We start from the raw sequence: 11,078 nt of genomic DNA on the forward strand, positions 1-11,078 counted from the left end.
TCCTTTTATCCGGAGAACGAGTGCGATGACCCATGGACGATGATTAGGTATATCGATTGGATGGGATGCCCCCTCGATCGTGTACCGTGGCGACTTTCGTGAGGGGGATGAATCTTTGCTGGGATGGGGGGAGATGAGGAAGCTGGTTGCAGGTGCGTTGGAGCGATTTATGCGCGTGGAAGGTAAATGTTATGAGGGTGGGAAGCGGTCGAGGTTAGAGAGGGTAGGGGTGGGTTAGTGTATTCAGGTGGTTTCTATTATGTTGCACTGTTTATTGGAATAGTGGTGATCAGGGGTCTTAGGTTTTGGGGCACTGTAAGCCAGTAGAATAAGCGCTCATAAAGCAGCCAGACCGTGAGACCTGAAACTTTTCGGAGTCGACTGAGCTCGTCGGGCATCGTCGAGGGTCAAGGCCTCTGACCGCTCTCGATTTTACCTACCTGCTCAGGTAGAAGCCCGAACAGGTCCTTCGGACCGAGGTCCTATCCCCTGGCGAGAGGGAACCAGCCATAAAGCATCAGGTCGAGACGAAAGTTCTGCTCGTTTGTTTCTCGGCTTTAGCAGAGACGAATTTACATAAAGGAAAACCGATTAATCATCCGCATAGTCAGCCTTCTCACGAATTCTTTCGTACCGTCACGCTTATAGAAATCTGACGGTTTGCAGCGAAAAAGTGAAAGGGAGAAGAAAAGAACGAAGCAGAACTTCTGTCTGGGCTCCGATGAAGGCTGCGCGGACTTCTCCGTTCCATCTCGCCGTCGGGAATGTATTTTAAAACGAATCGTCACGCCTTTGGATCTTCTCGGATTTATTTTTCTTCAGCCGCTTCGTCCGGTTTCGTAACAGCCTTTCGATCTTTGGTTTCAGAGCGGCGCTCCTGACCGCGTATGCTCGAAATAACATTTGCCCGAAAACTTGAGCGTTCACGAAAGGGGACGTTTCTCGTAGCGTCGAGCTTTCCATCAAGTCTGAGGAACAGAAGCGCTCGGTACTCAACATTCGTGTAAACAGTTGGGGTAATAGGTCCTCGATCATTCGGGACATTCCATGCGAACTCGGACAGATTTCGGAGTAAGTTTTCGTAGATTGCTGAAATTGGAATATGTTGTAGTCTTCAGTGATATTTAAACGTACCTCAAAGGATTTTTCGAAATTTTCAAAAATGTCGATTTTACAGCTGTTTGAAGTTAAGTGCTACCTTTCTTTCAATTCATTATAGCTATGGAAGTAGTAAACGGATGGAGATGAGCTTTACGGTGCTTATAGAGAAGACATTGAAGTTTTAAGAAAAAATAATTTCAGTTTAAAACACGAGGTTAGGAATGAAGTAAATATATTTGAAAATTTGTCCATCAAGGGGAAGGATAGAATTATATTCTCCTTTCCCAAAAACCTGCATTTGTTTAAAATAATTGCACAAAAAAGGTTCAATTTTTTTTTAACCTGAAATAATTTTTTCTTAAAACTTCAATGTCTTCTCTATAAGCACCGTAAAGCTCATCTCCATCCGTTTACTACTTCCATAGCTATAATGTATTGAAAAAGAGTTAGCACTTAACTTCAAACAGCTGTAAAATCGTTTGAGGTACGTTTAAATATCACTAAAGACTACAACATATTCAAATTTCAGCAATCTACGAAAACTAGTTAATAGGGGGCCAATGATTCTCATTAAAGTAGTCAAGATCTATGAGGTGGAATAGAAGAAACGCCAGAGCTTCGGGTAGCAGAGGGTAGCTTCCTTTCCCGCGTCCTTTTCCCCAAGATGTCGGTACTGCGAGGAGGAAAAAGCTGAGAGTTTCAAAAAACGGTGTGTTGGACGGCAACGAAAAAAGCCATGGACGTGTCGAACTCGAAGGAGAAGGGTCGACCGACCGGATACACGGAGGACCGTGAAAGGGCCTTTCTATTAGTGCCCCTCGGCTTTTCGGGCACCAGAGAGAAAGAGAGAGGGAGCCTTTGAAATCCTCACGGTCCTTTCCAGTACCCTCGAACGCTGGCGGCGGGAACAGCTGCCAGAGCAAATAAACCAGCATCCAAGGATATCGTTCGGTTCGACCCCCTAACCAAGAGAGAGAGAAAGAGAGAAGGGCGAGCCTTCGAAAACCTTAAGCGAGTCCTGCTGCGCCCGCCGGACCCTTCATTATTTTCCTTCCACTCCTTTTTTCCCTCGTTCCTCGGCAAACCACCCTGGTCCCGACGCGCCTCTGGCAGGTATATTCGACCACGCGATGAATCTCGCGGACGAGTCCTGAATTATAAACGGCCACGTGGAAATTTCCTCCAAACGAAAGGATAATGTTAACCCTGCAAGGGTATCTTGGACCTTCCACTCGGTATAGACCGTAAAATGGCCCTTCTGGCAACTGTTTCTCGGTGTCCATGTTGGGTTTACTAAGCGTCAGGGTGTGAATCGGGCAACGTGGATTAGTAGGCCCCAGTGGCTGAACCAGAGGAGGGGCAAGGGGCCCTGGCACTTCCCAAAGCAAAAGGAAAAAGGAGATTAAGTTAACCACGACTGAAATAATTCAAGAGCTTTGTAAAAAGAAAACTAGATTTTATTCTTTAAATCAATTTTGATAATTCACCTAATGAATTATCATGGAATTTGCATTAAAAATATTTTTATCCGCTCAACTCGGCTTCCCCAAGATTAAATCCTGAGTGCGCCTCTGGTTAGCCCTCATTTCGGGGTGGGACTGCACACATTTACCTCTATTTTTCTTCGAGCCTAGTTACTGACGAGCACCATTGTTTTTCCGCAGGCGGCCTGAAGTGCACGACGGAAGAGAGCGCAACTGGAACATGCGGCGGTGCCGTTCCTGTTACGTACAAACCCGTGGTACCTAGAGAACTGGCGCAAGATTTCGCGAGGCCGGCACGCCTCGATGTTCTACTCGATATGCCGCCCGCATCGCGGGAAACCCAGGTCCATCACAGCTGGAACGCTGATGACCGTAGTCTCAACATATTTGTGAAGGTACGGGTTCTCCGAAGGGCTTTGGAGTATAGGCGGTCGGCATACGCAGATCCGTAGGACGACGTTGCGATTCTTAATTTCGATTTTGCAGGATGACGACAAGTTGACGTTTCACCGACACCCCGTGGCGCAGAGCACAGATTGCATCAGGGGGAAGGTGGGCTATACGAAGGGTATGCATGTGTGGGAGCTGTATTGGAGCACAAGGCAACGGGGCACGCACGCCGTGGTGGGTGTCGCGACGGCGGACGCGCCGTTGCACAGCGTCGGATACCAGAGCCTGGTGGGCAACAACGAGCTCAGCTGGGGCTGGGATCTCGGCAGGAACAAGCTCCTCCACGACTCGAAGAACAACAACGGAGTCACGTACCCGGCTCTGCTCAAGCCCGACGAAACGTTCATCGTTCCTGACAAATTCCTCGGTGAGCGAGAGCCTTCTGGCACTGTATGGAACCGCTACCGCGAGAGCCGCGTCTAATGTCCAACGTTTTACCGTCTCTTAGTGGTCCTGGACATGGACGAAGGTACGTTAGCCTTCGTCGTGGACGGCCAGTACCTCGGGATCGCGTTCAGGGGCCTTAAAGGCAGGAAACTGCATCCTATCGTATCCGCTGTGTGGGGACACTGCGAGATCACGATGAAGTACATCGGCGGGCTTGACCGTGAGTATAACATAGCTTTCCGTAGTCGTTGCTGTAGTAGAGAGTTCCCACTGACTCGACGTTTCGATGCTTTCAGCCGAACCTCTGCCCCTGATGGACCTCTGCCGAAGAGTGATCCGTCAACGAATCGGCAAGCACAGATTAGAGGAGAAGATCCAGGAGCTGAACCTGCCGCAGGCGATAAAGTCTTATCTCCTGTACCGCGACAGGAGGTAACTACCGAGTGATACCTCTGAAAACGCCACTACGATCACTACTGTGGACACCACCGCTCTATTATACCGTTGCCACCACGACGCACAGGGGAACGCCCGCTACCCCGTCGCATGCCATCGAGCACAACAGCCCATAAGCCGCTTGCACGATCCACGGTGTACGAAACCACCGCGTCAGGATAAGACGAGGCGACCACGATCGTGGTGGTTCGCGTTATCGTCGTCGTCGTCTACGTCGTCGTCGTCTTCTTCGTCCTCGTCGTCGACGTACTGGTCGTCGTCTTCGTCTTCGTCTTGGTCTTCGTCGTCATCTTCGTCGTCGTCGTGTTCGTCGTCGTAAACAGCTTCATCATTGCCGTTGTAATTGTCGTTGTTAACTCGATGTGTCGTTACCGTCGTTGCGCGTCGTACGACGCCGCCACGCACGCGGAACACACGCGCACGTAATCCGTATCGGAGGCTAGCGAATATTATTTAGGTGATATATTGTTGTTTTGTGTTATGTCGATACGATTAAAATCGTGACGAAGTCTTTTATTGATTGTTATAGTAACCGGCGGACGACGCGATACTCTATTTCTTTTTAACTTACTATTTTTTTTTTTTTTTTTTTTTGGTAGCTTTCGCGCATCTCGCTGCTGTCGCTACTCGTGTTTTTTTCTTTTGTAAGTCTCGACGCGTTGTTGGAACGTTCTGAGTGAAAGATGACGCCTGGATGGAGGGAGAACGGGAGGAGACCCCGAGGATCAGATCGCGGGCGAAGACGCGCGCACACGTGGCTCGGGCGGGAAGAAATTATCGACGCAACATGATCACGGAAATTTACAACGCCTCCACACAGTTGGCCAGTAAAACGTTAGGCTTAGTCGAGTCTGGAGGCTGATACGGGTGACGTTTCGATAATTAGTCAACGATGGGTAGCGGGCTCGTTCTAGTCCGGCCACTGCTCAAGCAGGAAACAGATCGAACAGTGAGGAGAGAAGTGAAGAGACACGTATTCGAGAGCTCCGGAGAACAAAGAGAGAGCTCGACGAAACTTCGGGGGAACGAACGACTATAGATACGCACGGAGCAGGACAATTTATTATTAAGCGAACTACTGAATGAAGAAGAAGAAGAAAAAAAGATATGTGTACAGTGAGAAGAGCCAGCCGATCGAACAGCCACCTTCCAATAGACTCGTTTTTTCAAGTATTTTCTAAGCATGCTAGGTCTAATGAAGTATAGTGGTGTGCGTGAATCGTGGACGGACACGAGCGAAAGAGAACGACAGCATGATTCGTTGAGCAACGCGCCTCCGATTTGCCATGTTCTTCTCTCCCTTTTCTTTTCCTTTCTTTTTTTTTTTTTTAAATTAGCAAACCTTTGAAATGCGCGCGTATATCGCAGCTAGAGACTATCTACGAAAAGTAACAAAAAGGAGCGACAGAGTTAACGAAATTCGCGCACGGGGTCGAACATCGCCCGGAAGGGCGAGGGGTAAAGAGTGAATCACCTCGATCGCGTTAATTGAAATAATAAGCGAGAAAGTAGACTAGCGCCTAGATAAACGTTAAGGCGAGCGACTGAACACGGGCATTGGCAGAATATTCCAAACACGAATTAAAACTGTCCATCGGAGAACGGCGGCGTAAAAAGTACGCGCGTTATTCGATGCGAAGCACATCGCTTATCCAGATGATCACGATGATAATGATGGTAATTCAATGATGATGATGATGATGCTGGTGAACGAGTATGATGATAGTAAACGATTATACCGGGCGTGTTGCTACCTATACTATTAGCATGACAAATTATGACTGGTCCCTAGTAACTCTTTACTCTTACGTTTGTCGCTTAGGTTTAATGATAATGCCGTCACCGGCGATGTCGATTTGTACATAGGGTATAATTATAATAATGATAATAATAATAATGATGACGATATCTATCGATACGACGACGAGTGTATCGCGGGTGGTGACTGTATCCAAGACCGTAAGAGCGTACCGAATGCGAGAAGAGTCGGGATTTTTAGAGTTTTATTCGACGAGTTCGCCGTGTTACCGTTCGTCACTTGGCTTTTTTCCTTTTCGCCGCCCTATAAACGAGGGGAGGTTCCTTACTGATACCACGCATTGTTGTTCATCATTCTCGTCGATATGCATCGAGTTCCCAGAACTCGCCGTATACAGAGCGCGTCTTCCAAATTGTCCGACCGGGGCACGGGCTCGTTCCCCCTTTTTAAAACCGTCGTGTCTTTCATTCTTTCTCAGCCGAACCACGGGCACCTCTTTTTTTATCCATACGTTCATTTTTATCATTTTAAACCATCGATTTTCGAAGCCGTTCGAGAAAACACGCACGATCCTCGCAATCGGCAGCCCACTGCGCCATGATCTTGCGGTCCTCAATACGCACACCCGAATCACGTGCTGTCCACTGGCGACGTTCGTCTTTGATCACCTTTTACTGGAGGCAAGCGTCTCGAGGCCTGGAGAGAACAGCAAATAAAGGTTCGGGGTGAGGGGAAGAAAGCAGGAGGAAAGTAGGGGGTGGGGGGACAAGGAGGAGACAGAACGAACACAGCCAAGCGAGCGCCGTCAGAGGAGAACCGAGTCCTCTGAACGAAACGCGCTGCAACGTGCTTCCTCCGCGGGTCGACGCTCGTCGCTCACTCGAAATCGGCCAGAACCGCCTCGCGGAACTGCTATCTTCGCGGACGCGAACCCTGTCTGGTTTCTAAGCAAATTAAAACAGAGCTCCTCGAGCGCGCCGCGGAAGGTCTCATGTAGGAAAGTGTCTCCGAGTATGGAAGCAAGCAGAGCACATAAAATAGCGAATAATAAATTCTATAAGAAGATGGAACACGCAGAGAGAGAGAAAGAGAGTGTAGAAAAGAAAAGGAAGACGAGGTACACACAAGCGCCGTGGCCAAGCGTTTCAGGAGACTTGGTGGTGAGAGGGGGAGTTAGAGGGAGAGAGAGACACGTAAAAGGGCGATATTCACACGCGTAGAAGAGATTTTTTCGTTTTATTCCTCCGCGAGTAACGCTCTCCTCGCCGCTGCTGCCGTCTCGTGTCGTACCTATTCTCCACAGGACTATTTTATATAAATACACGGAGAAGAAAGACCTTCTTTTCTTTTTCCCTTTTTCATTTTCACACGGTGCGCTTGTCACGTTCCGCAGCATGAGACAGGGCAAACGAAGCATAGCGTCTAGAATGTTGTACATATTATTAATTAATGATTAGTATTAATATTATTATTATTATTGTATCGACTCGATAGTTTAATTGATTAATCGATTATATCGTGTTAGTCGGCATAATCGTAGAATTCAGTTTTTGTACGATAGGAAGGATTTATAAATGGTACGCGATCGATCGATCGACGACAGTGCTGGACGAGAAAACGGCTACCGGGTACGTTCTTTACGATACGGTCGCCAGGACTTCCTATTATTTAAATCGCATCGACGATTGAACGAAACATGATGGATTACACCGAATAAAGCAAGTAAAAAGCAATGAAAACCGTGTTTTTATACCGGCGCGTGCTTGTGCTCCGCTTCCAACGCGTTGCCACCTAGTTTCTAACACCGTTTTGTCGTCGAGCATCACTTGCTTTCTTTTCTTTTCTTTTTTTTTTTTGGATTCATGGTTTCTTTTTCTTTTTTATTCTCTGTTTAGTTTATCCCTCGTTGCGCTATATTTTATCATTTTTGTTGACGTCGAAGGGGACGAGCGTCCTTCAAAATCTGCGATATTTTTATTTCTGCGTTACACTTTGAACGAGACCTTCTTGGTCGAGCAAGTTTCTTTTTACTCCAGGAACGTATTCCGTTCGTTTTACACCGAGAACACATTCGTCGAAGTAATTTTACTGACCGGTCGACCACCCGATTAGATGCTTTTCTTTTAACGTGCTTCGAACTTTTTATCCGTTCTTTTACGTACTCAGGCTCCAGGGACAGGCGATAGGATCCGCCGCGACGCGATTTCTAAGCGGGGATGGAACCAATGAACTCGATCGATCGATCGATCGTGCGAGCGTTCGAACATACAGTGAAAGAGACGAGGGATACGGAAACGGAAAATTGTCAGAGGGTTTCGAGGTATCTCCCGTATACTGCCTGCCGCCTGCCTGTGCAAACTATGTTGCCTCGACAAATGTGTCTAATTTATTGACGATGCGATAATTAGCAGGACCCTTAAGCTACGTGTATGAAAGTGATAACGAGAAAGGAAGATGCTGTGTGCGTGTGTCTCAAGTGTGCGTGCCGGAAGGGGATGGGGCGAATGCGAAAGCGCGAGCGAACACAAGACGAGCGCGAGAGAGAGAGAGAGAGAGAGCGAGGCGTACGGACAAAGAATGCGAACGCATCTGCCCACCGGACGATGGTCTTCATAGAATTCGTTTTTTTACCCCCTGTACCTTTGTTCTTCGTTCGCGTGAAATACGCCGTTCTTCGGCCCACATTCGAATTTAGTGAATTCTTCGGCGCGACGACCAGGAACGAGGTGCTTATCGCGTAGCGAGCGAGCAGCTTCCTGGCCAAGAAAGTGGGCTGGGTGGAAAGAACGAACGGTCGGCGATCCTTTTGTCCCCGCTCCTCCAAGACCACCTCCGGTGTCCAGGCTCGCGAGTCGCGCCTCGCGACGTTCTTTTCTCTTGTGCTTTTCGTTTCCCTTAAGCCGGAGCCTGGACTATTGCAACGAGCGATCTCACGTCTATTTAAGCATAAGTTTACGAATTTAGCGTGGTATTGCTGTATAGCGGCGAGTGGGACGCGAAGGATTTATAAATATGTAATGCCTTAATGTTATTACGATAATAGTGGATAGCAGCGATACTGTGTAATTAGTTGTGTGACGCGGTGGTCGGGGTGCGAGACACGTGGACGCGAGGAGGGTGCTCGAGCGGAGGTGGCGCGAAACGAATAGGACTAAACAAGGGGAAGCAGAGAAAAAAAAATGCGATCAAACAAAATAGAAGTGTGTAGCGGACAAAAGTGAGAAGGGGAGTGCAGTACGCGCGGCCGTTCGTCTCCATTCTGTTCGTGATTTGATATTTTTTTATAATTCCGACGACGAGAGAGAACGATTGGAGAGCAAGAGAGGGAGAGAGTATAAAAGGAGCGTGTATAGAGCGGACTGCTATCTAAAATAGTTCAGGCTAGATTGTCGATGTTTGTAGCGGATAAAGAACAAAAAAACACACAACACAGCATATTGTAATTAAAATTAAAAGTCATTAATACCGCCCGCTTTTTTATTCGCCCCGCGCTCGATCTTTCGTCCCGCCCCTTCCGCTTCCACGAGAGGGCAAGGATAAATAAAGCACAACACCATTCTCTTTGCTTGTACCATTGTATAGTTTATTATTACATCCGACGTTCCCTTGTCAGTTTTAGTCAGCCGACGCGCGCTACGTCTTCGGCGCTCCGTGATCCTTCGAAGACACTGACTCTTCGCAATCTCTGTAAAGCACGTTGCAATCCTCGTCGCGAGTCCCAGCTTCACCTGCGTCCTCCACCAGACGATTCCAGCCGGAAGATGGCTTCAAAGACTTCTCCACGCTCCGCCTGAAACCACGAAAATGAAACAAAGCTTCCTGCTTCTCCCGAGGAACAAAGAACGTGCTCCTCCTCGAGAAACGAAGAGGGAGGACACCTTTCACGTCCATCGTAACAGATTAGGTGACTGCGTTTCGTTTGACAAACGGTATTGCAAAACTTACGTCAAGTACTTAGCCAGTATTTTGCCAACAGCTCCGAACGCCTTCACCAGTTTCCGATTCTCCACGCAGACAGCCTTCTGTATGCAACGCACCCTTGCATCCTCGTTGAGAACGTCTTCCTGTTCCGAGGTCTGAAAGCAGGAAAAGATATTCTACTGCCTACCTACGTTCGGCAATTATCAACTTCCCTTGAAAAAGCGGAACAGGTCGCCCTTATTTCAGTCGCAAGTTTGACTATTTTCATCTCTACTTCGATCAGAATCTATCTCACCACGGAATTGAAATTATAAGCAGCATAGAGATCTCTCTTATCCCTCGCTGACAGCGCACCCGAGATATCCCTGCGCTTCACAGCAACGATAGTGTTCTGTATTATCGCAAACAGCAGCATTAGACCGATGAAACTGACGATCACGAGCTGCTTCGACGACGGGCCCACTGGATGATCGATGGAATGCGCCACTGGATATCCGTAACTTGGATGACCGTACACGTAAGGCAGGCTGTCGCTCCTGTGATGGATGAAGGTCCTCTGGGGCGCTGGAACGCGTAACAGCGTTAGGTGCAGCACAGTTCGCAACTTCCGGCTTCGGTAATTGAAACGTACAGACGAAACTGTTGCCAGGAAGAAATTGATTCGTAGTCACGACGAAAGGCCTCTCGAGGGGCTGAGAAAGACTCGTCATATCCGCTCGCGGATCAGCCCCGAATCCGCTCGCTGGCTCCGCAACGGAGCCATTTCCGGCAGACGGAAACACCGTAGCTTTTGCATCTTCAGCGGCGATTGAAACTGGGAATGTACTTACGGAAAGAATCGATAGAAAGGAAACGAAAAGGTAGAACATTTTCTTTCGCAGAAATGAAAGAATATCCCTCCGGGAATAATCGCGGGTAGTCACGACCACGAGCCGTTTCGTAGTCGACGAGGAACGAAGGAATTATGATACACCACTGACAGAACGTCGGAGGCGTACCGTGATCTTAAGACGGCGGAAGAAAGGGCACCTTCGTGACATCGCTTAATTTAATCCAGCCCGGTCGGCGAAGAAAAGTGCAGGCAATTTTCGAAATTGCTGCCATCATTCGGCCCGCTGAGCTACCTCGAAAGCTTCGAACAGTCAGCGGGCCTTGCAGTGGCCGTTAGGTCGATTCACCGTATCGCTTTTGAATCTTTTGCCTCAGTACATGGCAATGTGATTTCACGCACGGAGGACTGCAGTCTACGTTCCCCTGGCAACTTTCCCTTTGTGGAATTGAAATACGAAACGGCAAGAGAAAAGAAGATACTTATGGAAATGGGGAGGACGAAGCTGAAGGCTTCAAATACTAATAGTTTCCATCGAATCAGAACGTATACCGATTTGCAACATCCATCCACGTCGCCGCGGATGAAGAGACAGCCCCCACGCGCCGGGTGTAGCCACTAGAAACAAAGGGGTACCCTGATTTTCACCGCGTAAAAAAAGAAAAAAAAAAGGGAAAAAGCGTGTTTGATG

At 48.2% G+C, this 11,078-nt stretch overlaps 2 protein-coding genes across 8 annotated transcripts in view; one reads left to right on the forward strand and one right to left on the reverse strand.

Moving 5' to 3' along the window:
* The window catches only part of LOC143372140 (protein gustavus-like), a 163,761-nt gene extending 154,659 nt beyond the window's left edge, over window positions 1–9,102 (forward strand). For 5 of the 6 annotated variants that reach the window (XM_076818079.1, XM_076818080.1, XM_076818082.1 and 2 more), the window contains 4 exons: window positions 2,766–2,980; window positions 3,072–3,402; window positions 3,484–3,642; window positions 3,719–9,102. In XM_076818079.1, coding sequence (XP_076674194.1) covers window positions 2,766–2,980; window positions 3,072–3,402; window positions 3,484–3,642; window positions 3,719–3,858 — 845 coding nt within the window. In that variant the 3' untranslated portion in view covers window positions 3,859–9,102. Of the gene's footprint in view, window positions 1–50; window positions 183–2,765; window positions 2,981–3,071; window positions 3,403–3,483; window positions 3,643–3,718 lie in introns of those variants that run through there. The other variant, XM_076818084.1, reaches the window with a different exon arrangement.
* Window positions 9,103–9,236: 134 nt separating this feature from the next.
* Window positions 9,237–10,692, reverse strand: LOC143372144 (uncharacterized). 2 transcript variants are annotated; one of them, XM_076818092.1, is made up of 5 exons: window positions 10,190–10,692; window positions 10,022–10,122; window positions 9,854–9,949; window positions 9,583–9,713; window positions 9,237–9,427 (listed from the first exon to the last, which is right to left on the reverse strand). In XM_076818092.1, exons 1-5 carry the CDS (start codon window positions 10,425–10,427, stop codon window positions 9,271–9,273), a joined length of 723 nt encoding a protein of 240 aa, XP_076674207.1. In that variant the 5' UTR covers window positions 10,428–10,692; the 3' UTR covers window positions 9,237–9,270. The 2 variants fall into 2 exon arrangements, with proteins under 2 accessions (XP_076674207.1, XP_076674206.1); XM_076818091.1 differs by having other exon boundaries at window positions 9,854–10,122.
* Between the last annotated feature and the right edge of the window lie 386 nt (window positions 10,693–11,078).

This window comes from Andrena cerasifolii, chromosome 8, assembly GCF_050908995.1.
Source record: "Andrena cerasifolii isolate SP2316 chromosome 8, iyAndCera1_principal, whole genome shotgun sequence".
Classification (NCBI taxonomy): domain Eukaryota; kingdom Metazoa; phylum Arthropoda; class Insecta; order Hymenoptera; family Andrenidae; genus Andrena; species Andrena cerasifolii.